Here is a 26,994-nt window from a genome sequence, read left to right on the forward strand (position 1 = left end):
AGTGAACACAACAGCAGACTGGTGCGTAATAAGCAGTGAATAACGCAGGAAACAGATTTTTGTTAGGTGTAGCTGTGTGCAGACAGGAATAGGACCCAAGGTGCAGACTCCGGAGACAGAACTTAAACAAAAACAGCTTTAATGCTGAACGCAAACATGACATAACTGGAAAATGTCAAAAATAAACTAACACCGGTGGACAGGCAAAACACACAGCAAAATAAACGGTAGATCGCGACACGGACACAGAGAAACACAGGGCTTAAATACACAGAGGGAGAAATCAGGAAATGAGTAACAGGAGGGAAACACAGCTGGGGCAAATCAGAACTGACGAGACCAAAGAAGCGTAAACTGAACACACTGAGAAAAGACAGAGACCTTCAAAGTAAAACAGGAAACGCATAACACAGACTGAACAAAGACACAGGCTCATAAGCAGGCACTACAAAGGAAACAGAGATGTGGGAACAGGGCAGACACAAACACTGACTGAACACGGGGATATAGGAACTAAGGATACACATAGACGCGAACTAGACAAGGGGATGCAGGTGATAGGGGAGACAGAGCAACTAAAGAAGACAGAGACCTAAGCCATAAGACAGAACTCAAAGAAACCAAAAACTAGACAGTATAAATAATATCATAAACTCAAAAACCCTGGGTCGACGACCCAGGCATCCTAACAATTTTTGAAGGTAAACTGTTCTTGAAGTTGTTGAAATCTCCCAATTCTTTGAATCTTTGGGCTGAAGGAAGGACAATACTCGGTATGGTGTTCCTGGTTCTCGCCAACCCCTTCATGGTTATTGCTGTGTTTGTGGGATCCATCTTCTCAAGGAGCCCAAACGCCATGACACTTGACCCCAGTTGCTGTCGCAGCAGTCCCTACATCTGTCTCTGCTGTGAAGGGTCCTCATATCTCCGTGTCCCCGTCTGGTGTCTGCTCCTTTCTCTGCAAGAGACCGAAAACCAAAACACCTCTCTCCCTAGCCTTGATAATCTAATATTGTTATCCATTGTTCTTCTAATGATTCAAATTTGGTTCAGAATATTATGTTCAGGACTTATTCTAATCATAATCTATGTGTGTGTAAAAGTAATCAAAAATTAATGAATCATCTCTAAGTCTAACACATTATAAGCCTAAGTTTTACCATAGCTAAATTATTAAACACAAAAATAAACTCATAGAAATTTTCATATCACCATTGTTAGATGTTCAAACTCAACTTCCACTTCCAGAAAAGGTCAGTGACATCATATCTCAAAAAGCATCAGAAATTCTCCTCTTCAGTCTCTCTTATTGTCCTGCTCCTGCAAAAATAAAACAAAACAAAGCGAAGCATCCACCCTTCTCTTGCCGGCTGGGTGAATTATTTGTTGGCATTTACTAATCCTAAAGTTGGTACAGTCATTGTCTCAGTCTCAAGTCAGTCAAAACTTTTAGTCCGTCCATCACAGTCCAGTCACATGCATTCATTCACACACATTCATACCAGATGTTGCTGATAATGGAGTCTCACGCGCAACCTATTCGAGCATCCATCACCAGCAAGATGACGTCATCATTTTAAAAGGAAAACAATTCCTTGTTGTTTTTTTGGACCGGATTGACTCGGTGCAATCCTTTTAGACTCAGAACTTCTCAGTGTTCCCTATACAGTGGGGCAAAAAAGTATTTAGTCAGCCACCGATTGTGCAAGTTCCCCCACCTAAAATGATGACAGAGGTCAGTAATTTGCACCAGAGGTACACTTCAACTGTGAGAGACAGAATGTGAAAAAAAAATCCATGAATCCACATGGTAGGATTTGTAAAGAATTTATTGGTAAATCAGGGTGGAAAATAAGTATTTGGTCAATAACAAAAATACAACTCAATACTTTGTAACATAACCTTTGTTGGCAATAACAGAGGTCAAACGTTTACTATAGGTCTTTACCAGGTTTGCACACACAGTAGCTGGTATTTTGGCCCATTCCTCCATGCAGATCTTCTCGAGAGCAGTGATGTTTTGGGGCTGTCGCCGAGCAACACGGACTTTCAACTCCCGCCACAGATTTTCTATGGGGTTGAGGTCTGGAGACTGGCTAGGCCACTCCAGGACTTTCAAATGCTTCTTACGGAGCCACTCCTTTGTTGCCCGGGCGGTGTGTTTTGGATCATTGTCATGTTGGCAGACTCAGCCTCGTTTCATCTTCAAAGTTCTCACTGATGGAAGGAGGTTTTGGCTCAAAATCTCATGATACATGGCCCCATTCATTCTGTCCTTAACACGGATCAGTCGTCCTGTCCCCTTGGCAGAAAAACAGCCCCATAGCATGATGTTTCCACCCCCATGCTTCACAGTAGGTATGGTGTTCTTGGGATGCAACTCAGTATTCTCCTTCCTCCAAACACGACGAGTTGAGTTTATACCAAAAAGTTCTACTTTGGTTTCATCTGACCACATGACATTCTCCCAATCCTCTGCTGTATCATCCATGTGCTCTCTGGCAAACTTCAGACGGGCCTGGACATGCACTGGCTTCAGCAGCGGAACACGTCTGGCACTGTGGGATTTGATTCCCTGCCGTTGTAGTGTGTTACTGATGGTGACCTTTGTTACTTTGGTCCCAGCTCTCTGCAGGTCATTCACCAGGTCCCCCCGTGTGGTTCTGGGATCTTTGCTCACCTTTCTCATGATCATTGTGACCCCACGGGATGAGATCTTGCGTGGAGCCCCAGATCGAGGGAGATTATCAGTGGTCTTGTATGTCTTCCATTTTCTGATGATTGCTCCCACAGTTGATTTTTTCACACCAAGCTGCTTGCCTATTGTAGATTCACTCTTCCCAGTCTGGTGCAGGTCTACAATACTTTTCCTGGTGTCCTTCGAAAGCTCTTTGGTCTTGGCCATGGCGGAGTTTGGAGTCTGACTGTTTGAGGCTGTGGACAGGTGTCTTTTATACAGATGATGAGTTCAAACAGGTGCCATTCATACAGGTAACGAGTGGGGGACAGAAAAGCTTCTTACAGAAGACGTTACAGGTCTGTGAGAGCCAGAGATTTCCCTTGTTTGAGGTGACCAAATACTTTTTTTCCACCCTAATTTACGAATAAATTCTTTACAAATCCTATCATGTGAATTCATGGATTTTTTTTTCACATTCTGTCTCTCACAGTTGACGTGTACCTCTGGTGCAAATTACTGACCTCTGTCATCATTTTAAGTGGGGGAACTTGCACAATCGGTGGCTGACTAAATACTTTTTTGCCCCACTGTAAGTGATTTTTCTCCCAAGCCAATTACAATCATGGAGAAGCACACTTTGCAACTGTTTACAGTAATAAATTTTTATAGCGCTTTAAATGTCAATCTTTCAGGCCTGGTTTAAAGAGCTGATTGTTAAATCATGAACTCACAAAATATCACCATGTCACCACCTCACCACCGGTGGATCACACCTCTCAGATGTTTTTTCCTCAGTGCACTGTAACAAAAACGAAAACAGACGTAACCAACAAAACACTAATAACAATAACACAAACTAGGGCCCGTTGCAGACATGTCCAAGCATAAAACTATCCCTCTCTCGCTTACGAGAAAGAACACAAGCCAAAGCTCACTGATAAAATCAAGCTAGTGCTCAGCAAAACCAAAAAAATAAACCAGAAATTCACAGGAACGTTTTGCTTCCTGCCGAGACAATATTGTGTGGGAATGAGAACCTCAGGTGCCGTAACACCTTTTGTTCCTCCTTGTATTAAAACTCAATCACAGAAAATGCCGTACTCCGACCTAAAACTTACACTATTAATTCATCATCTTCACTCTGTGCCACTGTTCCTCATCAGGGCTGTGTGAAGCACAGCAAAGAATTCAGTCAAGGCCTTGAGCCATAAACAGACATCACGCACAGACATTGTTTTCATAACCAAACCGTTTTAGACCTTATTAACTCTACATAAATGCCCTCTGGGTGACATATAACACATTCTAAGTTATCAATGGTAATCAATGGCTCCTCATAAAAATTATGTACTGGGATGTTTGTGTGCAGCATTTTGCATAACAGCATAAGCAAAGCATTCTTCATTGCATGAGCGTGTGTGTGTGTGTGGATCACTCCTCATTGCACAATCGTGTGCATGTGTATGTGTGTGCATCATTTCTCAGTGAATCAGCATTCTAATGTATGTGTGTGTGTGTGTGTGTGTGTGTGTGTGTGTGTCATTTCTCACTGAATCAGCATTCTAATGTATGTATGTGTGTGTGTGTGTGTGTGTGTGTGTCATTTCTCACTCAATCAATGAGTGCACATGTGTTCATGTGTGTATTTCACTTTATTCTGAATCTGTGTGTTTGTAGATGTATGTGTGTGTGTTCATCACTTCCCTGTTCTGGTGTTCTGGGTAAACCACAGCCTGAAGCATGCCCTGGGGTCCTGCCCTCCTCCTTTTCAGTCTGTTTGCGACCATTGCTGTTGCTGCTGCTCAAAGTTCCGTCCGTCCTGGTTCTGACCCCCATTGGGGCAGTCCTTTCTCCAGTGTCCATGCTCGCCGCAGGTGAAAACCTGCATCTTCTTCTGTGTGTTTTGTCCATTCTGAGGTGCCTTTTGACCTCAGTTACTCCTCCTGTCCCGGTCACGCCCTTTTCGCCGCCCGATCCTCCGTGTTGGTCCATCACTGTCCTGCACAGTGTTAATGCAAAGTTATCAAGGTCAGCATTGTTTTGCTCGGCCTTACTTTTCATCTGGGCTTGGCGGGCGTCTCGTCACAGCTCTGTCAGCTGACGTAGTCTGAGAATTTTCCCCCGTGTAGTGAAACGGGCCTTAGATTTAGTGCTCTCCGTCTCTGCTGCATGAGATCACATTCCTGCAGCACTGTTGACTTTTCAGGTCGTTGTTGTGGGTCCAGCTGTTGCAGCATTTGGTCAGTGTCACGTATGGGGGAGAGCAGGAGTCCAGTCAGCCTCGGCTTTCAGGGCGGCAAAGCAGCCTGTAATTAAGCATAAAGAGAAAAAACAAAAACAAAACAAAAACAAACACAAACAAAAACAAAAACAAACGAACAGGAAAATGATGTTGTGTTGGCTGTGTTATTTAGACAGGGAAACAACGGGGCCAGGCCCTGTGTCAGCCTTCTCTCCCCCTTTTTTTTTTTTGTTTTTTCTCACCATATAATCCACTCATGACCCACCAAGCTGACAGGACAACACAGGTACATATTAAAATTCTTAAGATCATGTTTAAAAGCCCAAAAATGGAATTTTCTTTCATTCAGTAATCACTTTTATTAATCAATCAACAGAAAACATGTCACAATTTGAATCTTTTTACCACTAAATTTGTTGTGTCTTCCCTGGTTGGTTAGACCAGTGTTTCTTTTTTTTTAGTTAAATTGTTGTCCTGCAACCCAGAGGGTTTCTTTGTCAGTAATGTATAAACTTTATTATTTAAGTATGTTAATTTTTTCTTTAACCTTGCTGGAAAATCTTCACGTGTTCATGAGTGTAAGCTGTTTCTTCATTGCATGTGTGTGCATTTGTAGGCAAGCAGGTTAATTTTAACTTTTTCTCAAACTAGGCGTTACCTTAAAAGGAGCCTTTCTCTCACATTTCTCTGCTTGTGTGTGTTTTTGTTTCACCTTTTGTTGTGATGCTCCGGACGCCTTTCCCAACCTCCACAAGTTCGTTGGCCCCAATTTTATGAGTTAAAAACTTCTCTTAATTCCTCCTCGCTGCTGTCTGTTTCACAGCTGCTGATTCATGCTGGGTGTGGTTCCCATTACCTATAATTTTACTTCGGCCACTGTGCTTGTGGGGGCAGTTGGTCCAGGTCCGCAGCTTCCTGTATTGACACACTAAGAGATTTATTTAATTTCATTTTCATCACTGTTAAACAGATAAGCAGGCAACACGCCTACCTTGACAGCGTAAACTGCACGCCAGTCTCCCAACACATTCCTCTCTCTACTCCTCCATAATTCTCCACTACACACCTCTCACTATCTCTCCTTTTTATTTTTATTACACCACAGAGTCATACACCCAATTTAGCCCGTCTATCTCTATGTGGCTCCAAATTCCCTCATTATTTAATTTCACACTCGTCAGGGGACAGGCACACAACAATTTCAACCACTGAAACGAGGAATTCAACCTTTTTATATTTCACCTATGATAGAACTCAACCTTAGATGTAAAAGCATTCTCTTGTTCTATTCCAGAATAAATGTGAACCCGTGGTTACACGGCCGTTCCAGTGTTATTCTGCACCTCCTCAGCACACCAAAGATCCGGGTCACACGGCACCAAGTTGTTGAAATCTCCCAATTCTTTGAATCTTTGGGCTGAAGGAAGGACAATACTCGGTGTATAAATGCTCAATCAACAATCATTTATTTCCATATAATTCAACACTTATGAGCATTAGAACCATCATGATGGGGAGAGCTGCCTGCAGAGGGTCACAGCAAGTCTCAAAATGGTGACGGGTTACACAGCTCTTTATACTCTTCTAGTGGCCCCCACCTGGTCGTAAAAGCCCAAATATTCACATTCTTTCTCTCACGGCGCCTAAGTTATGACCTCGGCTCCCTGTCTTTCTGTGTGAAGTAGGAAGGGGGGTAAGGAATGTGGTTTTATCTCCTCTTCCCAGACACCAAGTCTTCTGCTCACAACCTTCTTCATATGATTCAGCAGTAAAACATGTCAAGAAACAATGTAATACATTCAACAGTGTTGAGTAATATAGGTCAAACAAATAGATCGAATGATTTTCCCACTCTTTTAGGTCAGAAGTATAATGCAAACTAAAACTACATACTAATCACACACTCTATATTAAAAGGTATAATATGATCTACAGCAATATCATAATTCAACTATTTTGATTACATCTATAAGGTAACATATAATAACAGAATAATATCACAAAGTACACTGAGAGAGAGAGAGCTGTGCAGGAAGTAAACGTCAAAGTCAGAGAGAATTCATGACGATGTTCATCAAACGTAAAGCGTAGTTTGGATCTTCTTCTGCTGCTGGTTCACTCAGTTTTGGTTGGAGACAGATTGTTATGGCCCGTCTAGGCGCGGCCAGACCACAACATAAAGGGTGATCCATCCGCGTCCAACCCCAAGTAGCACGTCACACACTTAATACTTTTTAATAGTGATTTATTTACAATGAGTGCAGTTAAACAAAGGAAGGGAGCATATCATAACTTCAGGGTGAACCCAAGGCCAAAAACACAGACATAAGGTAGCCTATCTCAGGAATAAATACAACTTACCTACGCAAAAAGAACTAACTCAAACGACAATCACTTTCCTCCCTGCCTAACAAAAACAGGAGAAAACTGATCAAACAAAAAGGTGGTCCACTCCTACATGCTCTTACATTAACCAACATAGTGACACAGTTAACGGTCTGCCGGTTGGGTTGGGCCAAGGTTGAATGACATGGCAGTCCTGGCTGTATCTTCTTATCTGCTGCCAGCCATCCACCCTGGATGCACCAATCATGGAGGAGCACCTGCACACTCAAATTTACATATAATTACGACAACAGTCGTAACACTGATGAAACCTGAAGCTTCAGGATTTGTGAGCTGTCCACTTTCAGCCCCGACGGCGTGTCCGTGTACGTGCCGTAGAGTGAACGATCCACGCTCTGTGTTTCCATCATTGTGTGTTTAGCTGCTCTCATTTACTGTTTTATCTGTTTGCTTGTTGTTGAAATACTTTTGGGAGCTTTAACCTGAGATTCTGGCAAAATACATTTATATTAAAAATCGATTCAGGATTGAATGAATCAACATCGCTTTATTCAAATTAAAACCATTTAAATAGGAAAATCCATTTTTTTACACCCGCCTCTAATGCTGGATAATGTCAGCTGGTCCATGTGCAGCTGGCTGTGAGGCTCAGGGAGCGTCTACAAAGTGCAACACTGAAAGAACATCATCCATAAATATTGAGTAATAACTGGACTCTCATACAGCGAGACTCGAATGCCTTTAAACATCATCTTATCCTGCTGATCCAAGTCCAACACTGAGTTTGTAAAAACATGTTAGTCAATCATTTTGTTTGGTTTCTGAGGAAAATGATTCAATAACTTGCTGCTAATACACAACATTTTATCATATTTCCTCATAACCCTCTTTTGTCTGACCATTTGATCCCATTTGAATTTGCAATAAAGGATCCACAGAGTTTGGTGACAATAATGACAGTAGATGTTTGTGTGAAAGTGCTGAAAGCAAATGAGTGTGTGATGTTCTTTCAGTGTTGCACTTTGTAGACGCTCCCTGAGCACTGGTCTCACAGCCAGCTGCACATAGAGACCAGTGTTGTTAGTCCAGGTCAGAAGATGACTTGTTGGAATGAAAATGAGCTTGTAGTTTGTCTGCTTTAATAATGTGACTGGAAAAAGGTGTTGGACTTCAAATATGTCCATTTCTTTCACACTTCACCTTTAAAAGTGAAGCCTTGTGGTTCCTGGAAGGAAAAACACGACTTTTTCAAGTCTTTGTCCTGTTTTTATGATAAATGTACGACTTTAATGTGAAACATTCAGAGTTTTTTCTCTTGTTGTGTTTGTTTGAAGCTGCTTCCTGTTGGCTTCAGCTGTTTGGAGTTTCCATTTTCTAAACTTCTACATTCTGAACCTTCTTCAGCTCTGAACAGATGATGAAACACTGAATGATTTCAAGCTCACACTTTGTCTAATAAACTTACATCTTTCATTCTTTATACAGATTGGAGAGCTGTGGTTTGTCAGAGATCAGCTGTGATTATCTGGCAGCAGCACTGAAGTCCAACCCCTCCCATCTGAGACAGCTGGACCTGAGTTGGAACAACAAGCTGCAGGATTCAGGAGTGAAGCATCTGTGTGGTTTCCTGGAGAGTCCAGGATGTGGACTTGAAACTCTGAGGTCAGTCAGCATGTTTTAGTTGTGCTGAGATGAATATGATGTGAAAGTTGTGCTGACACTAAACTGCAGACATCAGGCTGATATTATACTGATCCACACTCAGGATCTTCATGGTAAAGTCTGTTTTCTTCTTCTCTGGTTTAGTCCATTGACTGCAGCAGAACAATGTTCACATTTCAAACAGTGAGACTCAACGTATGGCCCGCGGCCCACACGCGGCCTGCCCACCTTTCCTGATTCAGAGAGAGGGGACCCTGATTAACTGTGTAGTGTTCTTCCTCACAGTTCTAAGTATCAGACACAACAATGAATAATCCACAGCTGACTGTCTTTAGCAGGTCAAAGGTCACAGCACACAGCAGACAGTGGGAAATATTATAATTCTGATCATTTATCAGCACATATCCATATGTATAAAAACAAAGCTGACACTGTGAGACTTGATCAGAGGTGTGATCATCACAGCAGAGGCCTTTGTGTCAAAGTCACTGAGGATCAAACAGAAACACATGAAGCAGATTTTCCTGTTCTGGCTTTTTATAGCAGATAACCTTCAAAATATTCTGCAGTCCATCAAAAACTGAAGCAAACCATGAATCAACATGTGAACATGAGCTGATGCTGCTGAAGTGAAGCAAAGTTACAGAGGTTTGATTACAGACACAGCTGAGAGTTTGTAATCTGTCATCATTTTAAAAGGTTTAAATTTCTTCAGTATTGAACAGCAGAAATAAGGCTTTGTTTTCGGAGGCCGACAGCAGTGAACACAACAGCAGACTGGTGCGTAATAAGCAGTGAATAATGCAGGAAACAGATTTTTGAAGGTAAACTGTTCTTGAAGTACACTGTGAGAGAGAGAGAGCTGTGCAGGAAGTAAACGTCAAAATCAGAGAGAATTCATGACGATGTTCATCAAATGTAAAGCGTAGTTTGGATCTTCTTCTGCTGCTGGTTCAGTCAGTTTTGGTTGGAGACAGATGAAACCTGCATCTTCAGGATCTGTGAGCTGTCTACTTTCAGCCCGACGACGTGTCCGTGTACGTGCCGTCGAGTGAACGATCCACGCTCTGTGTTTCCATCTTTGTGTGTTTAGCTGCTCTCATTTACTGTTTTATCTGTTTGCTTGTTGTTGAAATACTTTTGGGAGCTTTAACCTGAGATTCTGGCAAAATACATTTATATTAAAAATCGATTCAGGATTGAATGAATCAACATCGCTTTATTCGAATTAAAACCATTTAAATAGGAAAATCCATTTTTTTAGCCGCACGTTTTGAGTGTTTCCTTTACATGTGTGTGTTCCTTCTTTTTTCCTTCAGGAACACACACATGTAAAGGAAGCACTCAAAACGTGCGGCTATCCTAAATGGGCGTTTTTAAAGTCAGCAAAGAGGCACAGAAAAGAAGACCAGACACCAGCGAGGGAGGATAAGAAGGACAGACGCAACAACATTGTCATCCCCTATGTAGCCGGTGTATCAGAAAAACTCAGGAGAGTTTTCTCCAAGCATGACATCCCAGTGTATTTCAGACCCAGCAACACACTCAGACAGAAACTGGTTCACCCGAAAGACAAAACACAAACTTAACAACGTGGTGTATGCTGTACAGTGCAGCGTGGAATGCTCAGACCTCTACATTGGAGAGACCAAACAGCCACTTCACAAGCTCATGGCACAACACAGAAGAGCCACCTCCACAGGACAAGACTCAGCAGTCCATCTGCATCTTAAGGATAAAGGACACTCTTTCGAGGATGCCAATGTTCACATTTTGGACAGAGAGGACAGATGGTTTGAAAGAGGAGTGAAAGAAGCCATCTATGTCCACTGTGAGCGACCATCTTTGAACAGAGGCGGGGGTTTACGACCCCAACTCTCTGCCATCTATAATCCAGTTTTGAGATCCCTTCCCAGACGCCTTAACGCCCACTCACATCCTGGGCCATCTGACCTCAGGAATTCGCATGACAAGGTGGGGCCAGGTTTCACAATGAACCCACCCGAAACTCTTGCTGATTGGGTCCCACACCCAGTTTCACACCTTGGCTCAGGTGATTAGAGGATCATCAGGGGGTCCTTTTGTCCCTTGGTGGGGGTCACTCCCACTAGGTTTATATCTGGGACTCTCCACCATTTGACCTTAGAACTGAAGAAGCTTCTCGGATGAGAGGTGAAACGTCTTCAAGTAACTTAAAGAAGTCCAGACGCTTTTCTTTGCAAGCTCCTTTGACTACGATGACCTGGATGACTGAGAACCTTCACAGACATTGAGTAATAACTGGACTCTCATACAGCGAGACTCAAATGCCTTTAACCCTTTACAGCTGATCGGAGCGGGAACGCTCTGTTTTGCGTAACTATTTTTAAATCCCAGTAGCACTGCAACCACGTAAGCTAGCGCAAAAAATTTTTTTGCATATGAAACTGGAGGAGTTGTACTTACATCTCATGCCATCAGCTTGTCCTCGGTCACGGTTTCCTTCCACATAAAGCTTTGCAAAAACTGCATAAAAAGCGCTTGCAGGAACAAAAACATAATATTCCAGAAACACGCTTTACCGATTCGATCAGCTGTTCATAACACTTCCTACGTTGGAACAGACGTCAGCGCGAACATTTGCATTTCCGCCATTACCTGCCCGAAACCGGAAGTGATGTCATTTTCGCGGAAATGTAGTCTTTTTTACTATCAGGTCATCAGGGCCTATACTGGTCTTTTTAAAAGTTATCTTTGACTTTATGACTTTCTGTGTCGTTTCTGGGATGCTTAGGACTCATATTGCACTGCTGGAAATAGTTTATTTTGATGCATATGCTGCTTTTTTGCAAATTTGCATTCTAATATTTATTTTCGTTTTTCCTGCAGTGTATAAAAATTGGTGTATTTCAAAAATAAAACTATGAAGACACTCAAAATAAATTTCCTGTGGTGGGAAACTATTTTGTGCAACTTTTTTGTATTTACAGTTTTGAGGGATAAGCCTCTTAAATTTCTCTAACTACAAATATATGTTAAAAAAGCAAAAACAATTTTCAATTTTTTTGTAGTTTAGTGCACTTTTTTTGCAATTTATGTAATTACTATGCACTTAATGAATACATATTATTAAAATCTGGGCTATAATGGTTGTATTGATGTATAGCAACTTGAAATGCTCCAGAAAATGGCTCCACAGCATGTAAAAATATAAAAAAGCTCTGGCAGACTTGGTTCTATGGTAGGCCTTAAAGGGTTAAACATCAGCTTATCCTGCTGATCCAAGTCCAACACTGAGTTTGTAAAAACATGTTTGTCAATCATTTTGTTTGGTTTCTGAGGAAAATGATTCAATAACTTGCTGCTAATACACAACATTTCATCACATTTCCTCATAACCCTCTTTTGTCTGACCATTTGATCCCATTTGAATTTGCAATAAAGGATCCACAGAGTTTGGTGACAATAATAACAGTAGATGTTTGTGTGAAAGTGCTGGAAGCAAATGAGAGTGTGATGTTCTTTCAGTGTTGCACTTTGTAGACGCTCCCTGAGCACTGGTCTCACAGCCAGCTGCACATAGAGACCAGTGTTGTTAGTCCAGGTCAGAAGATGACTTGTTGGAATGAAAATGAGCTTGTAGTTTGTCTGCTTTAATAATGTGACTGGAAAAAGGTGTTGGACTTCAAATATGTCCATTTCTTTCACACTTCACCTTTAAAAGTGAAGCCTTGTGGTTCCTGGAAGGAAAAACACGACTTTTTCAAGTCTTTGTCCTGTTTTTATGATAAATGTACGACTTTAATATGAAACATTCAGAGTTTTATATCTTGTTGTGTTTGTTTGAAGCTGCTTCCTGTTGGCTTCAGCTGTTTGGAGTTTCCATTTTCTAAACTTCTACATTCTGAACCTTCTTCAGCTCTGAACAGATGATGAAACACTGAATGGTTTCAAGCTCACACTTTGTCTAATAAACTTACATCTTTCATTCTTTATACAGATTGAGGAGCTGTGGCTTGTCAGAGATCAGCTGTGATTATCTGGCAGCAGCACTGAAGTCCAACCCCTCCCATCTGAGACAGCTGGACCTGAGCTACAACAACAAGCTGCAGGATTCAGGAGTGAAGCATCTGTGTGGTTTCCTGGAGAGTCCAGGATGTGGACTTGAAACTCTGAGGTCAGTCAGCATGTTTTAGTTGTGCTGAGATGAATATGATGTGAAAGTTGTGCTGACACTAAACTGCAGACATCAGGCTGATATTATACTGATCCACACTGAGGATCTTCATGGTAAAGTCTGTTTTCTTCTTCTCTGGCTAGGCTTAGTACACCATTAATCAGTTGTGTTTTACCATTGCTCTCTGCAGGGTTGATGTCAAGACTTTTAAATCTTCCATAGACAAAACCAGTGAGTACTGAGACTCTGTGTCACATTCATCACTATTTAATCAACAGCATATCACATGAAAGCTCGTTTGTGCTTATTTCATTCTGCAAAAATCTATAAATTATGGGGGTTTTTAAGGATGTGTTTTTAGGTACTGGTTTTGGTCAAAATAGTTTAATACTTTTTAAAATCTTTTTAGTGAGTGAGAAGGCTGCAGCTGAAGAAGATGGTGGGTCCTTAAGGAAGAAAGAGAAATCCCTCACAAACAGTTTGTATTTGATCAGAAAACCACTAAAAAACTAATATGATTGTAAACAGCACCAGTTAGAGTTCCAGGAAATCCTTAATTATTCGATGTTTGTCTCTCATCAGGTTACTCTGAGGTCAGACTGAATCCAGACTCATTAGACACAGAGCTATATTTGTCTAAAGATGACATAAAGCACATTAAGGTGAGAGAAAAGCATGTGGATCTGATTGTCTTGTGATACAAAAAAGAGGCCTTCAGCACAGAAATTTGTCAGGCGTGTTAAAGCACAGGGCAGACAACCAGTCAGGTTTAAGATTCTGTGTCATTGTCAGTATGTTACTCGCAGTTTTGAAAGTGTGTACAGATAACACCTGATGTGTACTCTGTGTGCCTAGGGGCACACGCCACTAGCTGTGTGGTCCATCTATGTTTCTACCCTCACATATGGCCACGAGCTGTGGGTAATGACTGAAAGAACGAGGTTGCGAATACAAGCGGCAGAAATGAGCTTCCTCCGAAGGGTGGCTGGCCTCTCCCTTAGAGATAGGGTGAGAGGTTTAGCCATCTGGGAGGGGCTCAGAGTAGAGCCGCTGCTCCTCCACATCGAAAGGAGCCAGCTGAGGTGGTTTGGGCATCTGACAAGGATGCCCCCTGGGCGCATCATGGGTGAGGTGTTTGGGCATGTCCCACCGGGAGGAGGCCCCGGGGCAGACCCAGGACACGCTAGAGAGATTATATCTCTTGGCTGGCCTGGGAACGCCTTGGTGTTCCCCCGGATAAGCTGGAGGAGGTGGCTGGGGAGAGGGAGGTCTGGGCCTCTTTGCTTAGGCTGCTGCCCCTGCGGCCCCGGATAAAGCGGAAGAAAATGGATGGATGATGGATGGATGGGTGTACTCTGTATAGTTTGTTCTCCGTTTACTTGTTTATTGCGGCTTTAAACAGCTGATGTATTTCCTCTCTGAATTCCAGCCTCCATCAAGCTTCACCCCTCAAGTACAAACTGAATCCACACACATCTCCTACAGGTGCTTCTAAATTCACATTAGGTTGATAACATGTATTTAATGATGTGACAAGATGCGTGATACAGCTGGAGGTGATCAGACCTCAGCTCATACAGGCTGGTTGGAGTGCTTCAGCCCTTCTGTGTCCTACAGGTTCAGGTGTGCTGGTCCAGGTGTGTTCCAGTGTACTCTGACCAGACTAGTGTTTGTTATGGCTCAGGAGGCAGAGCTGTTGTACAGGACTGTCCAATGGGATGAGAGCCTCCTTCAATCAGCTGGAAAAACAGCTGCAGGGCCGCTGTTTAACATCACATGCTCTGAGGATGCAGTCTGGGAGCTCCACCTGCCACACTGTGAAACAAAGGAGGGTGAGCACTGTGCTGTGAAACATCTGTGTTACTGTGTGGTGCTCAGCTAATATGAACTGTTCTTTATCATACAAATAACCACAATGCAGTTTATTTATAATTCAATTCAATTCAATATTATTTATATAGCGCCAAATCACAACATAAGTCGCCTCAAGGCGCTTCATAGATACAGAGAAAAACCCAACAATCATATGACCCCCTATGAGCAAGCACTTTGGCGACAGTGGGAAGGAAAAACTCCCTTTTAACAGGAAGAAACCTCCGGCAGAACCAGGCTCAGGGAGGGGCGGGGCCATCTGCTGCGACCGGTTGGGGTGAGAGAAGGAAGACAGGATAAAGACATGCTGTGGAAGAGAGACAGAGATTAATAACAGATATGATTCAATGCAGAGAGGTCTATTAATACATAGTGAGTGAGAAAGGTGACTGGAAAGGAAAAACTCAATGCATCATGGGAATCCCCCGGCAGCCTACATCTATTGCAGCATAACTAAGGGAGGATTCAGGGTCACCTGGTCCAGCCCTAACTATATGCTTTAGCAAAAAGGAAAGTTTTAAGCCTAATCTTAAAAGTAGAGATAGTGTCTGTCTCCCGAATCCAAACTGGAAGCTGGTTCCACAGAAGAGGGGCCTGAAAACTGAAGGCTCTCCCTCCCATTCTACTTTTAAATACTCTAGGAACAACAAGTAGGCCAGCAGAGCGAGAGCGAAGTGCTCTAATAGGGTGATATGATACTACAAGGTCATTAAGATAAGATGGGGCCTGATTATTTAAGACCTTGTACGTGAGGAGCAGGATTTTGAATTCAATTCTGGATTTAACAGGAAGCCAATGAAGGGAAGCCAAAACAGGGGAAATATGCTCTCTCTTTCTAGTCCCTGTCAGGACTCTTGCTGCAGCATTTTGGATTAGTTGAAGGCTTTTCTGCGAGTTTTTTGGACATCCTGATAATAATGAATTACAGTAGTCCAGCCTGGAAGTAATAAATGAATGAACTAGTTTTTCAGCGTCACTCTGAGATAGGATATTTCTAATTTTAGAGATGTTGCGCAAATGGAAGAACGCAGTCTTACATATTTGTTTAATATGTGCATTGAAGGACATGTCCTGGTCAAAAATGACTCCAAGGTTCCTCACAGTGTTACTGGAGGCCAAGGTAATGCCATCCAGAGTAAGAATCTGGTTAGATACCATATTTCTAGGCTTTTCAGGGCCGAGTACAATAACCTCAGTTTTATCTGAATTAAGAAGCAGAAAGTTAGCGGCCATCCAGGTCTTTATGTCTTTAAGACATTCCTGCAGTTTAACTAATTGGTGTGTGTTATCTGGCTTCATGGACAGATAGAGCTGGGTGTCATCAGCATAGCAGTGAAAATGTATGCTATGTCTTCTAATGATGCTGCCTAAGGGAAGCATGTATAATGTAAACAGAATTGGTCCTAGCACTGAACCCTGTGGAACTCCATAATTAACCTCAGTGTGTGAAGAGGACTCTCCATTTACATGCACAAACTGGAGTCTATTAGATAGATATGATACAAACCACTGCAGCGCAGTACCTGTAATACCTACAGCATGTTCTAATCGCTCTAATAGGATATTATGGTCAACAGTATCGAACGCTGCACTGAGGTCTAGCAGGACAAGCACAGAGATGAGTCCACTGTCAGAGGCCATAAGAAGATCATTTGTAACCTTCACTACAGCTGTTTCTGTGCTGTGATGAGCTCTGAAACCTGACTGAAACTCTTCAAATAAACCATTCCTCTGCAGATGATCTGTTAGCTGTTTGACAACTACTCTTAAAAATGATTTTTGATATGAAAGGAAGGTTGGAGATTGGCCTATAATTAGCTAAGACTGCTGGGTCTAGAGATGGCTTTTTGAGTAAAGGTTTAACTACAGCCAGTTTGAAGGCCTGTGGTACATAGCCGATCATTAGAGATAGGTTGATCATATTTAAGATCGAAGAATTAATTAATGGCAGGACTTCTTTGAGCAGTTTTGTAGGAATGGGGTCTAAAAGACACGTTGATGGTTTGGAGGAAGTAATTATTGAAGTTAACTCAGAAAGATCAATTGGAGAAAAAGAATCTAACTTAACATCAATGGTACTAAGAGTAGCTGTAGATAATATTACATCTGTGGGATGATTTTTGGTAATTTTTTCTCTAATGATAAAAATTTTATTTGTGAAGAAGTTCATGAAGTCATTATTAGTTAACGTTAAAGGGATGGTTGGCTCAAAAGAGCTCTGACTTTTTGTCAGCCTGGCTACAGTGCTGAAGAGAAACCTGGGGTTGTTCTTATTTTCTTCAATCAGTGATGAATAGTAAGATGTTCTGGCTTTGCGGAGGGCTTTCTTATAAAGCAGCAAACTATTTCTCCAGGCTAAATGATGATCCTCTAAATTTGTGACACGCCATTTCCTCCCCAGATTACGAGTCATCTGCTTTAGGGTACGTGTTTGAGAATTATACCACGGAGTCAGGTACTTCTGATTAGAGACCTTCGTTTTCACAGGAGCCACAGTATCCAGAGTCGTACGTAGTGAGGAGGTGAAATTATTAACAAGATAATCGACCTCTGTTGGGGTAGCGTTCAGATAGCTGCTCTGCTCTGTGTTGGTACAGGGCATTGGAGATGATAACAGTGGGTGGATTATATTCTTAAACTTAGTTACAGCACTTTCAGAAAGACATCTACTTTGATAAAGTCTACTCTCCACCGCTGTGTAATCAATTATTGTAAATGTTATCAGGAAATGATCAGACAGGAGAGGGTTTTCAGGAAACACTGTTAAATGTTCAGTTTCTATGCCATATGTTAAAACAAGATCTAGAGTGTGATTAAAGTGGTGGGTAGGTTCTTTTACATTTTGAGAGAAACCAATTGAGTCTAATAACAGATTAAATGCCATGTTGAGGCTGTCATTTTTAGCATCTATATGGATGTTAAAATCACCCACAATAATTATTTTATCTGAGCTCAGAACTAAATTAGATATAAAGTCTGAGAAATCAGACAGAAACTCTGTGTAAGGCCCAGGTGGACGATAGATGATACCAAGTAAGACTGGTTTCTGAGTTTCACAGCTGGGGTGGACAATGTTAAGCATCAGGCTTTCAAATGAATTACAAACCAAGAACATATATAACTGCACAAACGTGTAACATAACTGATGCCTAGTTCTGAGCTTTATGTAATGAATAATGCAAAAGTTTTGGGCTGTTCACATTTATAACAAAAAAGGATGGAGGGGAACTTGTTTGCAGGAGATGTAATCCTCAGATAAGGTGAGAAGTAAATCTGAACTCTCAGAATGAAAAGCTCTTTCCTTTCACAGCGCTGTGTGTTGATGGCCTGCTGTCTGTTGCCCACATCTCTGATGATGGGATGAGCATCTTGGAGCCGCTGGAGATCACTGCCACCCATGTGGTTGTGAAGGTTCCTCACCTCTCTGGGTGGGGCGTCATCTGGGATGATTTTAAGCGGCTCCTGAACATAACAGTAAATGGCCAAGTTCTGCTGTTCTTCCGACCTTCAGAGCCTGCAAGAATCAATGTGTTTCTACTCCAGGAAAATATCCCATTGTCAGAGGTAAATAGTTTCATCATCTTCACTCTGTGGTCCTCTCAGAATCCAAATGATTCTCAGCAGCTTTCTGATAATAAACTAAAGTTATGTACAGGTTTACTGGTCACTCCACTCTGATTACCTGAGACAAAGAGTCAGGCTCCATTTAACTTTTCTTACCCACATTGTTGACCAATCACTGCTCTTCTTTATTCACTCCCAGTAATGACCCTAAGCTGTGAACATTTGATGTTTGTGACCCATAATGTCAGATCTGACACTTCACTGATAAAAATAAAATCATGGAGCTTTTTTTCTCTGCAAAGCTATTCTATCTCAAGAATGATTGTTTTTGATTCATACTGACACATGATATTCTACACCTGATATGTTTAAATGAGCTCTACAGGTGGATAGACTTATTAACGTTACCAGCATAATAAACTGTCCTGTCACTGCAGGTGTCTGCCCAACAACACGATGATGCTGAATACCTCCAGACCCCTGCTGACTGTCTTTTCAGCTTCGGTCAAAGGTACAGTGTCCACTGTGAGCCTGAGAGCAGGATAATACAGCCGAAGGTGAGTCAGCAGTTAGAAACTATATGCTGCTGAAATGAAAGTCCTGGATAACCCACTCGTCATGAAAATGGCACCTTTCTGTTGTTGTTTAGCAAACACAGTTTCGCTCAAAGTCTGGCCCAAATTACCATCCAACATTTCAAGTTTTCCTGAATACAAATTCAGGGTTTGTGAGTCTGATAGTCAAAGACCAAGAGGGGAATGAAATCTGGAAATCATCTGTTTGCCTGCCAGGTAAGATTCCTGCCAAATACCAGCAGAAATTACCCTACAAACTTTTTATTTTATATTTTATAAAACTTCAACTGAAATCATACTTCTCTTTTCATCCTCAGTTCAGAGTGCTGTTAAATGTCTATCTTTCTTTGTTCCTTCAGCACCAAGAACAGAAACCTTAATGAGAAATGTCCCAGATGAGTCCGGAGTCCCAGCAGACGAGAGGCTGCTCACAGTTCGCTCACAGTTTATTGACAGAGTGTCTGAACCTGTTTTAAACAAACTTCTGGATAAACTCCTGGAGCAGCATATTATCAATGATCAGGAGATGGAATCAGTCAGATCACAGCAGAGCAAAGCAGATAAAGCACGAGACGTTATTGACACAGTGCGACGAAAAGGAAGTATAGCCACCTCACTTCTGATCGCTGCTCTCCGTGAGGAGGATCCATGCCTTTTCATAGAGCTGAACTTAAGATAAGACAGATTTCTAATAAATCTCAAAGACCACTGACAGTGTCATTATTGTGATCTTCATGTGTGTGTTGGAAACTGGACTTTAGTTCTTATTAAAACCTGGACTCTGACTAGAAGCTGAGCAGGACATTGGATGGACTGAAGCAGAGTCTGGGACCTCGGTAAGTCTCTGGGCTGCTCATTATTAGTGCACAAACCAGGAAATATGTGAAGCTCCAACCTGTAGATGCTGAACCACATCTACAGGTTGAAGAGCAACACCTCAAGTTATCTGTGACCGGCGTCTGTTTCCAACAATATAACTGAAGCTGTTTTTACCTTTAATGCTGGAATAACATGTTGAATCACATGATCAGTGTTTACAATCTGATTACTGAGGTTCTCGTCTGTGCTAGCTTCTGCTCTGAGCAGCATTTTGTGTTTCTGCCTGTATAAATAAAGTTTTGCTGTTTGCTTTCTTATGCTGGAGTTTGAATTCGTGTTTTTAAACAGTTTGAGCTTCCTGTTCGTGTAACCCGTTCATGTGTTACACCCGTCATTGCGTTGTGTTCTGGCGTGAAAGTAAGAGGCAGGAGACAGCACTTGGGTCTTTGGCCCTTTACTGCACATCTGCAACACAGAAATAAGTGTCTGATCTGTGTGTGTCACGCGACTGCCAGTACACCTCTCCTCCGGCCATGCTGAAAGGAGCTGTGCCTGCAGCTTCATTAACACCACAATAATATAATAAATCTAATACAACAAATTGTTTTAAAACATTAACTTAAGCTCTCAAAAACAAAAAGCATAAAATAAATAACATGTCACTGAAAAATCATTAAAAACAACTTATAAGAACAATAAACAAAATAATTCAAAAACAAATAAACAGTCAGATAAATACAATTCAATAACCAGGACCCAATATTCTGGTACTTATAGTTCAAACATTATACTTCAGTACAATTATATTAATAACCGCCATCCAACAGGCAATACAACACTGTACTTATAAAAACAATAAATGAAAGAGTGCATCTCCAAAACATAAGAACATCTCCATACCTGCAACACAGAAATAAGTGTCTGTTCTGTGTGTGTCACGCGCCTGCCAGTACACCTCTCCTGATGAAGGAAAAAAGAGTGCACGCTGTTAAAAAAACTGCAGTGAATACGCTCACAAGCTTCTAGCGTTCAGGCTAACTTAGCATGCTAGCATTTCAGCTGCGTTCTCAGCTAAAACTCATTAAAAACGTATATTAGCAAACTCTGTCCTCCACAAAACTTATCCCGAACGAGTCTCTTAACGACAAACAAAAATGCGGCGGTTCGGCTGTATTCACATTGCAGCTTGGGGTCTGAACAAACTGAGCAATGTGGCAGTGACTTACCTCCGGCCATGCTGAAAGGAGCTGTGACCGGGGCACACATGCACGCGCCTACGTCACCACGCAGCGCGCACACACACGAACGCACACAGACTCAGATCACACAGGTAGGAGAGTGAGATGCAAAATGACATATTTAATTTAAAAAAAGGGTGTTTTGGGTGAAATTCAAAAGTATTTAACATAAATGTTACATTCGTCTGATTGACTTGATTTGCGTCTTATATAGGGATGGGTATTGATAAGATTTTAACGATTCCGATTCCATTTTCGATTCTGTTTAACGATTCGATTCTTTATCGATTCTCTTATCGATTCTCTTATCGATTCTTTTTTTTTTTTTTTAAAAAGGAGAACACTAAGGTTGATTAGCTTAGAACTTTGTTTTATATCTTCTCTTTGAACAAGGTAGAAATTTAGGAGTAACATGGCCTTACAAACCCAACAGTGAGATCTTAAGAGATCCAGCCTACGGCTCTTCAATGGGGTGTCACAGGGTCCCCAGGAAAAAAAATTGTAAATGTAAAATAATAAAATAAATATTCTTCTGTAGCAATAACAAAGTATAACATAAATTGTTCTGTAGCAATTACACAAGAATATCCAGTAATGTCCCTGCCTACAATTAAACACATTCACTTACCAAAAATCGGGGGCATCTGCTGTGGCAAATGGGTGCAAGCCTTTGACCACAAACTTAGACACTGCTCGGTGACATTCGTCTATCCTGGCCTGAAAGGAGACGCTACCAGTAGACTGCAGCGAGAACTGCCAGCGAGCGCCAGCCAGTCTGTCTCTCTCATCATGGTCACCTACATGTACAGTAATGGCAGGTCTTGTAATAAGGCAGATTGCGGTAACATAATATGCACTGTTGGTTGATTATTTACCTGCCGCATTAACGGGAGAGGACGTGCAAATGTTACCGCTGCTGCTGGGTTGAGAGTCATGAGTCCGGAGCGGAATTAAAAACACGTGTCATCGCGTGTTTTGTGAGCAAATGCTTTTGCATATTCGTAGTGTTTCCTCCCTTAAATGAAATATCTACTTTGCAAGTTCCCCTGTTGTCATCGGTTCTCATAAAGTATAATCAAACTTTTGAGCGTTTGAGCCGCTTAGGCGCCGTGTTTCCTGCCAGGTAAATGACGCTCCGCAACGTGGTGACGTCATTCGGGGCGACTGGAATCGATAAGGGAATCGTTTGCAAAAATGGCAAACAATTCCAAGGAATTGAAACAGTGGGAACCGGTTCTCAACAAGAACCGGTTTTCGATACCCATCCCTAGTCTTATATCTGAATCATGTCGTCATGAGACTGTCAATGTATCTTAAACATACTGCTTCACAAACACTGTTGTGACAGTGATGTACACTGTCTCGTTTGTATATATGTATGATTTCTATACAGTTTACACCAGATGACCACTTAAGGACATCTCCTGGTTTCATCTTCATGTTTCCCTCTCACCACATATCCAACCCGATATCATGACCAGCAGCTTTTACAGCTGTGGCTCCAACAAACATCAGCTGATACTAGAAATTAATATTAAATAAATTCTAACAACAGCTGATCAAGCTTAAACGCTGCTGTTGTTCATCGTGACATCTGCTTGTTTTCTCTTTTTGGCTCAAAGTGGGTGATAAACAAACAAGACCGACAGGACTTGCGAAAGAAAAGCCGATCAGCTGATCATTGATCAGTTTCATGATTGAAGTGGCAACAGGAGAGGAAGGGGGAGAGGAGGAGAGAAGAGGCAGCTGTGCAGCAAAGACAGAATGACTCCAGCTTTGTGTCAAATGCCCAGTATGTCTGATGGCCAGTCCAGCTGTGAGGTCAGCTGGTGGGTAACAGGCATCTTTGAAAATGTTAGAGCACTTTTGCAAATATGTGATGTCCTAACAGCAACAATCTATCCTGAAAATATCTTTTTTTTTGTGACCCAGAAAGAAATATGTATATTTCAAACTCTGCGTTCCTCCACCACTGCCTCAATTTGAGTTGTGGATGAAATGCATTCTGGGATATTTGCCTGGGCTTAGCTACAGTAGCTAGCAAGCTGATTGGAGACCAAAACAGCCAATCAGAATTTTTGCATCCAAGTCTGTGATTGGTTGGTTTTGTGGCACGCTTATAACGGTGTACAGAAGCTGTCTCCGTTATCATGGCTACTCGGCAACGGAACTCAAAAGTCTGGGAGCATTTTGACAAAACAAAAGAAAAGAAGGTCCAATGAAAAATCTGCAAAATGGAACTTGCCTTCCATGACAGTATGACGGCGATGCATGAGCATCTGAAAAGGAAGCACGTCGTGTAGAACAAGCACTTTGCAATAATCTAGAGATCTCAGTCCTACCATTTATCAGCTCAAACATCCAACGACATGAATGCTTTAAAAGCATCGACATCAGCTCTTCTCTGACAGCATGGTGGGAGTTTCTAAAATTGACGGCGTCTTCATTAATCCCATGCAAACGTACACCTATCTGGAACAACCCTGACATATTACAAAACAATAATATGATAAACTTTTCAGATTGGAGTGGTAAAGGAATCAAATATTTAGAACATATACTAGAAGGAACAGAATTTATTTCATTTGACGGACTAGTTACACAATATGGGATCAACAAGAAAAGATTTTTAGAATATCAACAAATTAAATCCATAGTAAAAAAGAAATTTAAACCGGGTCAAGTTGAACTACAAACACCACCAAGTGTGGTTCAATTTCTTACTCTTAAAACCCCCAAATTACTATCCAAAATATACAGAATGCTTTCTAAAACAGATGAATCAACATCACTTCCTATTGCAAAATGGGAAGCGGATTTATCAGTTAACTTAGACCAAAACTTCTGGTCTCAGACTTGCTTAAAAACCTTTCATCTAATCAAAAATCCCAGTCTTCAAATAATTCAATACAAAATATTACATAGAGTGCACTATACAGGTCATCGGATGTTCAAGATGGGCTTTACGTCTACCAACAACTGCTCACACTGCCAAACCAATTCACCGGACAATTATATCCACGCTCTTTGGTTCTGTCCACCAGTTCAGAAGTTTTGGCGCGAGATATGTGAAGACTTATCAAAGTGTCTGAAATGTAACATTCCAACTTCCCCCTTAGTGTTTTTGTTGGGCAGCTTAGATAAAGTCACTTCAGATAAAAATATAGCCCATATGGTTCTCCCTGCCCTATGCATAGCCAAGAAAACGGTCCTCATGAACTGGAAAAATAAAAAATAATCTTAATTCTAACCAATATAGAAATTATCTATTAGATTACATTAGTCTTGATACAGCCTCTGCCACCACATCAGATCAATTGCTCTGGGCTCCTTTGATCAGCTCCATCACCTAGTGGGGGTGGGGGGTCATAGTTTGGTCCCGCCTTCACTGTGATTGGTGTGGGGGTAGGGACAGGGATAGGGCGTCGGGGGGTTCACCAGGGGCATCTTCCTTGGGGGGCTCAATCCGGGGTAGCAGTCATGTCCGGTTAGGGGCTCTGTTGGCTCTCGGGTGACTGTTTCCTCGTGGCTGCGTGCAGCGGGGCTAGGGGAGGGTCTGTGCTGACGGACGTGGGTTACTGACCTGGTAGCCTGGCTGCCCCTGGGTGGGTCCGGGATGGGCGTGAGGTTCTGGGGGCGCTCCGTCTCTGGGCTGGGGCCCTGGCCGGGCCTCGGGAGCTTGGGTCCTGGTTGGTGTGTTGCCGGGGTTGTGGGTGGGTGGGTGCATGGGGGCCCAGCCCTGGCGCAGGGTGCCGCCGGTGCGTCGAGCCACCTGAGGGGCTCTTCAACTGGTGGGGGAGATTGTCACATCTCACAGGAGCTTTCCGCTCTTCAGGAACTCTCTCTGCAGGAGGGGGAGATACAGGAGAGGTGGAGGAAGATCTCAGCCTGGGCGTCTATTGTCTTATGTAGTCTGGAAGATGAGTGGATGGTGGGGTGGGTGCAGTTTTCTCTGTGGTGGGGTTGGGTGGACTGTCCTGGGCTCTGTGGGGCGCTGCTGCACTGGGACCCGGTCTGGATAGGCCTGGTCCCCCTTTCCCTGGCGGGTCGCGGAGTATGGGGGTGCCTACTGGGGTCAGTGGGGGAGCTGGCCCCAGGGAGGGGTCACTTGCCCCTCCCTTCCTTCCCTCCCCATCTCCAGCTGCCTCCCTCTTCCCGCTCCACCACAACCACCCACACATGCAGGCCCTTGGAGTAGGGGTATGTCACCAGGGTGCAGAGGAGGCTACCCCCCCCCCCCCCCCCCCCCCTCTGTCCCCTTCTGGCTGCCTCTGCCTCAATTTTATCCCACAACTTAGACATTCACATTACTCACACTCTCATTACACATACATATAGGATCTTGGGGGTGGGCACGACACACGGAATCCAAATTACCATCAGGGTGTACACCTCACCCCTGGCGTCGTTGCCCACCTCTCAATTTTAAATCAGAATCAGAATACTTTATTGATCCCTGGGGGAAATTATTTTTTGTTACAGTGCTCCATTTTAAACCAACATTAAGACAAGACAGACAATACACTAACTAAGAATAGTACAATATATACATATATATATACATACATACATACATAAGTCACTCATAAATAAATAGTTGGAAAAGAAACATGTGTAGCTGTAGCAGCAAACGGTGTGTTAAGTGGATGCGTTGTACAGGGAGATGGCCACAGGCAGGAATGATTTCCTGTGTCGTTCAGTGGTGCTTTTCGGTAATCTCAGTCTCTCACTGAACGTGCTCCTGTGACTGACCAGCATGTCATGGAGTGGGTGGGAGTAGACATGGAGGGCTAGCAGGAGGGACTATGCGCTTACCTGCTGCTCTCTGGCAGGTAGCTCCATGCCCTCCTGGGTTTTAAATGCACCTTAGAACACACATGCATCAACACTACAATGAGCGGGTGGAGGGAGGTTTGGAGTCTTCTCTCACCCCTGTTCTCTGCGGCCCGCTGGAGCAAGGGGGGGCTAGGAGGAGGAGTTGGCCGTCCGACTGCGGTCTGGGGTGTGGGGCCTCCCTGCTGCTGCGGAGTCGGGGCAGTTTGCCTCTCCCCACCGCAGGGAAAAGGGTACCTAGACCCGGTTCGTAGAGTACGCTTGGGGAGTGTGATCGTGTGTACAGCATCTCTTTATGTCTGTCTCCACGTTGGTTGAGTGTGGAGCAAGTGCATATGAGAGCATAAGGGTGGGAATGGATGTTTGTATCTGTGTGTGCCTGTATGTCTGTGTCTATATGTCAGGTTGGGTATCTCTGGGGACATCTCTGGGGCTCGCTCGGGCCACTTCGGAGGTGGGGTGCCCCCGGCCTCTCGGCCTGGGGCTCGGTCACTCAGGCACAGCTGGCTGCCGGCGGAGCTCACGGGCGCGTCACTGCAACTCCCCCTCGCTTCTGCTCCGCGGCTGCTGAGTGACCCCTCATCTGGGACTCTCCTCAGCTCTTTCTGGGACAGTGGCGCGGCTGCCCCTCTGTTGGTCTTCCTTGGTCTCTTGTGTTCTGGGGGCTGTTAGATTATAATATTATTTTATGCCATGTTATACCCCTAATTAAAGATTGTGAATTATTATGTAGTTTTAGTTTGCATTATTCTCCTGAATTAGAAGAAGCTGATAACTATTACATTAGTTAAACTGATTTGCATTACATTAAACTGCTGACTTGTTGTGAATGAATGATATTGTTTTATGATGCATTATACTGCTGAGTTATAAGAAATCTAATTTGTCTGAGTAGAAGAGAACAGAGTGTGCTGGAGTTTTCTGCCCCATTTCAGCAGGAGCAGATAAACAGGGAGCCAAGGTCGTAGCTCAGGCGCTGTGTGAGAGAAAGCATGTGAATGTTTAGG

General features: G+C 42.8%; 2 protein-coding genes across 2 annotated transcripts in view; both read left to right on the forward strand.

Moving 5' to 3' along the window:
• LOC309702569 (uncharacterized protein) overlaps positions 1–26,994 on the forward strand; it is a 1,256,944-nt gene that overhangs the window by 945,557 nt on the left and 284,393 nt on the right. Inside the window, 2 exon segments of the mRNA XM_082527162.1 lie at positions 8,754–8,930; positions 12,910–13,086. Of these exon segments, the coding sequence (XP_082383288.1) occupies positions 8,754–8,930; positions 12,910–13,086 (354 nt within the window).
• LOC309702604 (NACHT, LRR and PYD domains-containing protein 1b allele 2-like) lies at positions 13,653–20,233 on the forward strand (the record flags this gene model as incomplete). Its single annotated transcript, XM_082527231.1, has 7 exons — positions 13,653–13,748; positions 14,516–14,571; positions 14,704–14,918; positions 18,269–18,522; positions 18,960–19,079; positions 19,172–19,313; positions 19,457–20,233. Coding segments are annotated over 7 exons (1,203 nt in total), but the record flags the coding sequence as incomplete, so codon positions are not given.

Source organism: Aulonocara stuartgranti (assembly GCF_965226115.1).
Source record: "Aulonocara stuartgranti genome assembly, chromosome: 3".
NCBI classification, from domain to species: domain Eukaryota; kingdom Metazoa; phylum Chordata; class Actinopteri; order Cichliformes; family Cichlidae; genus Aulonocara; species Aulonocara stuartgranti.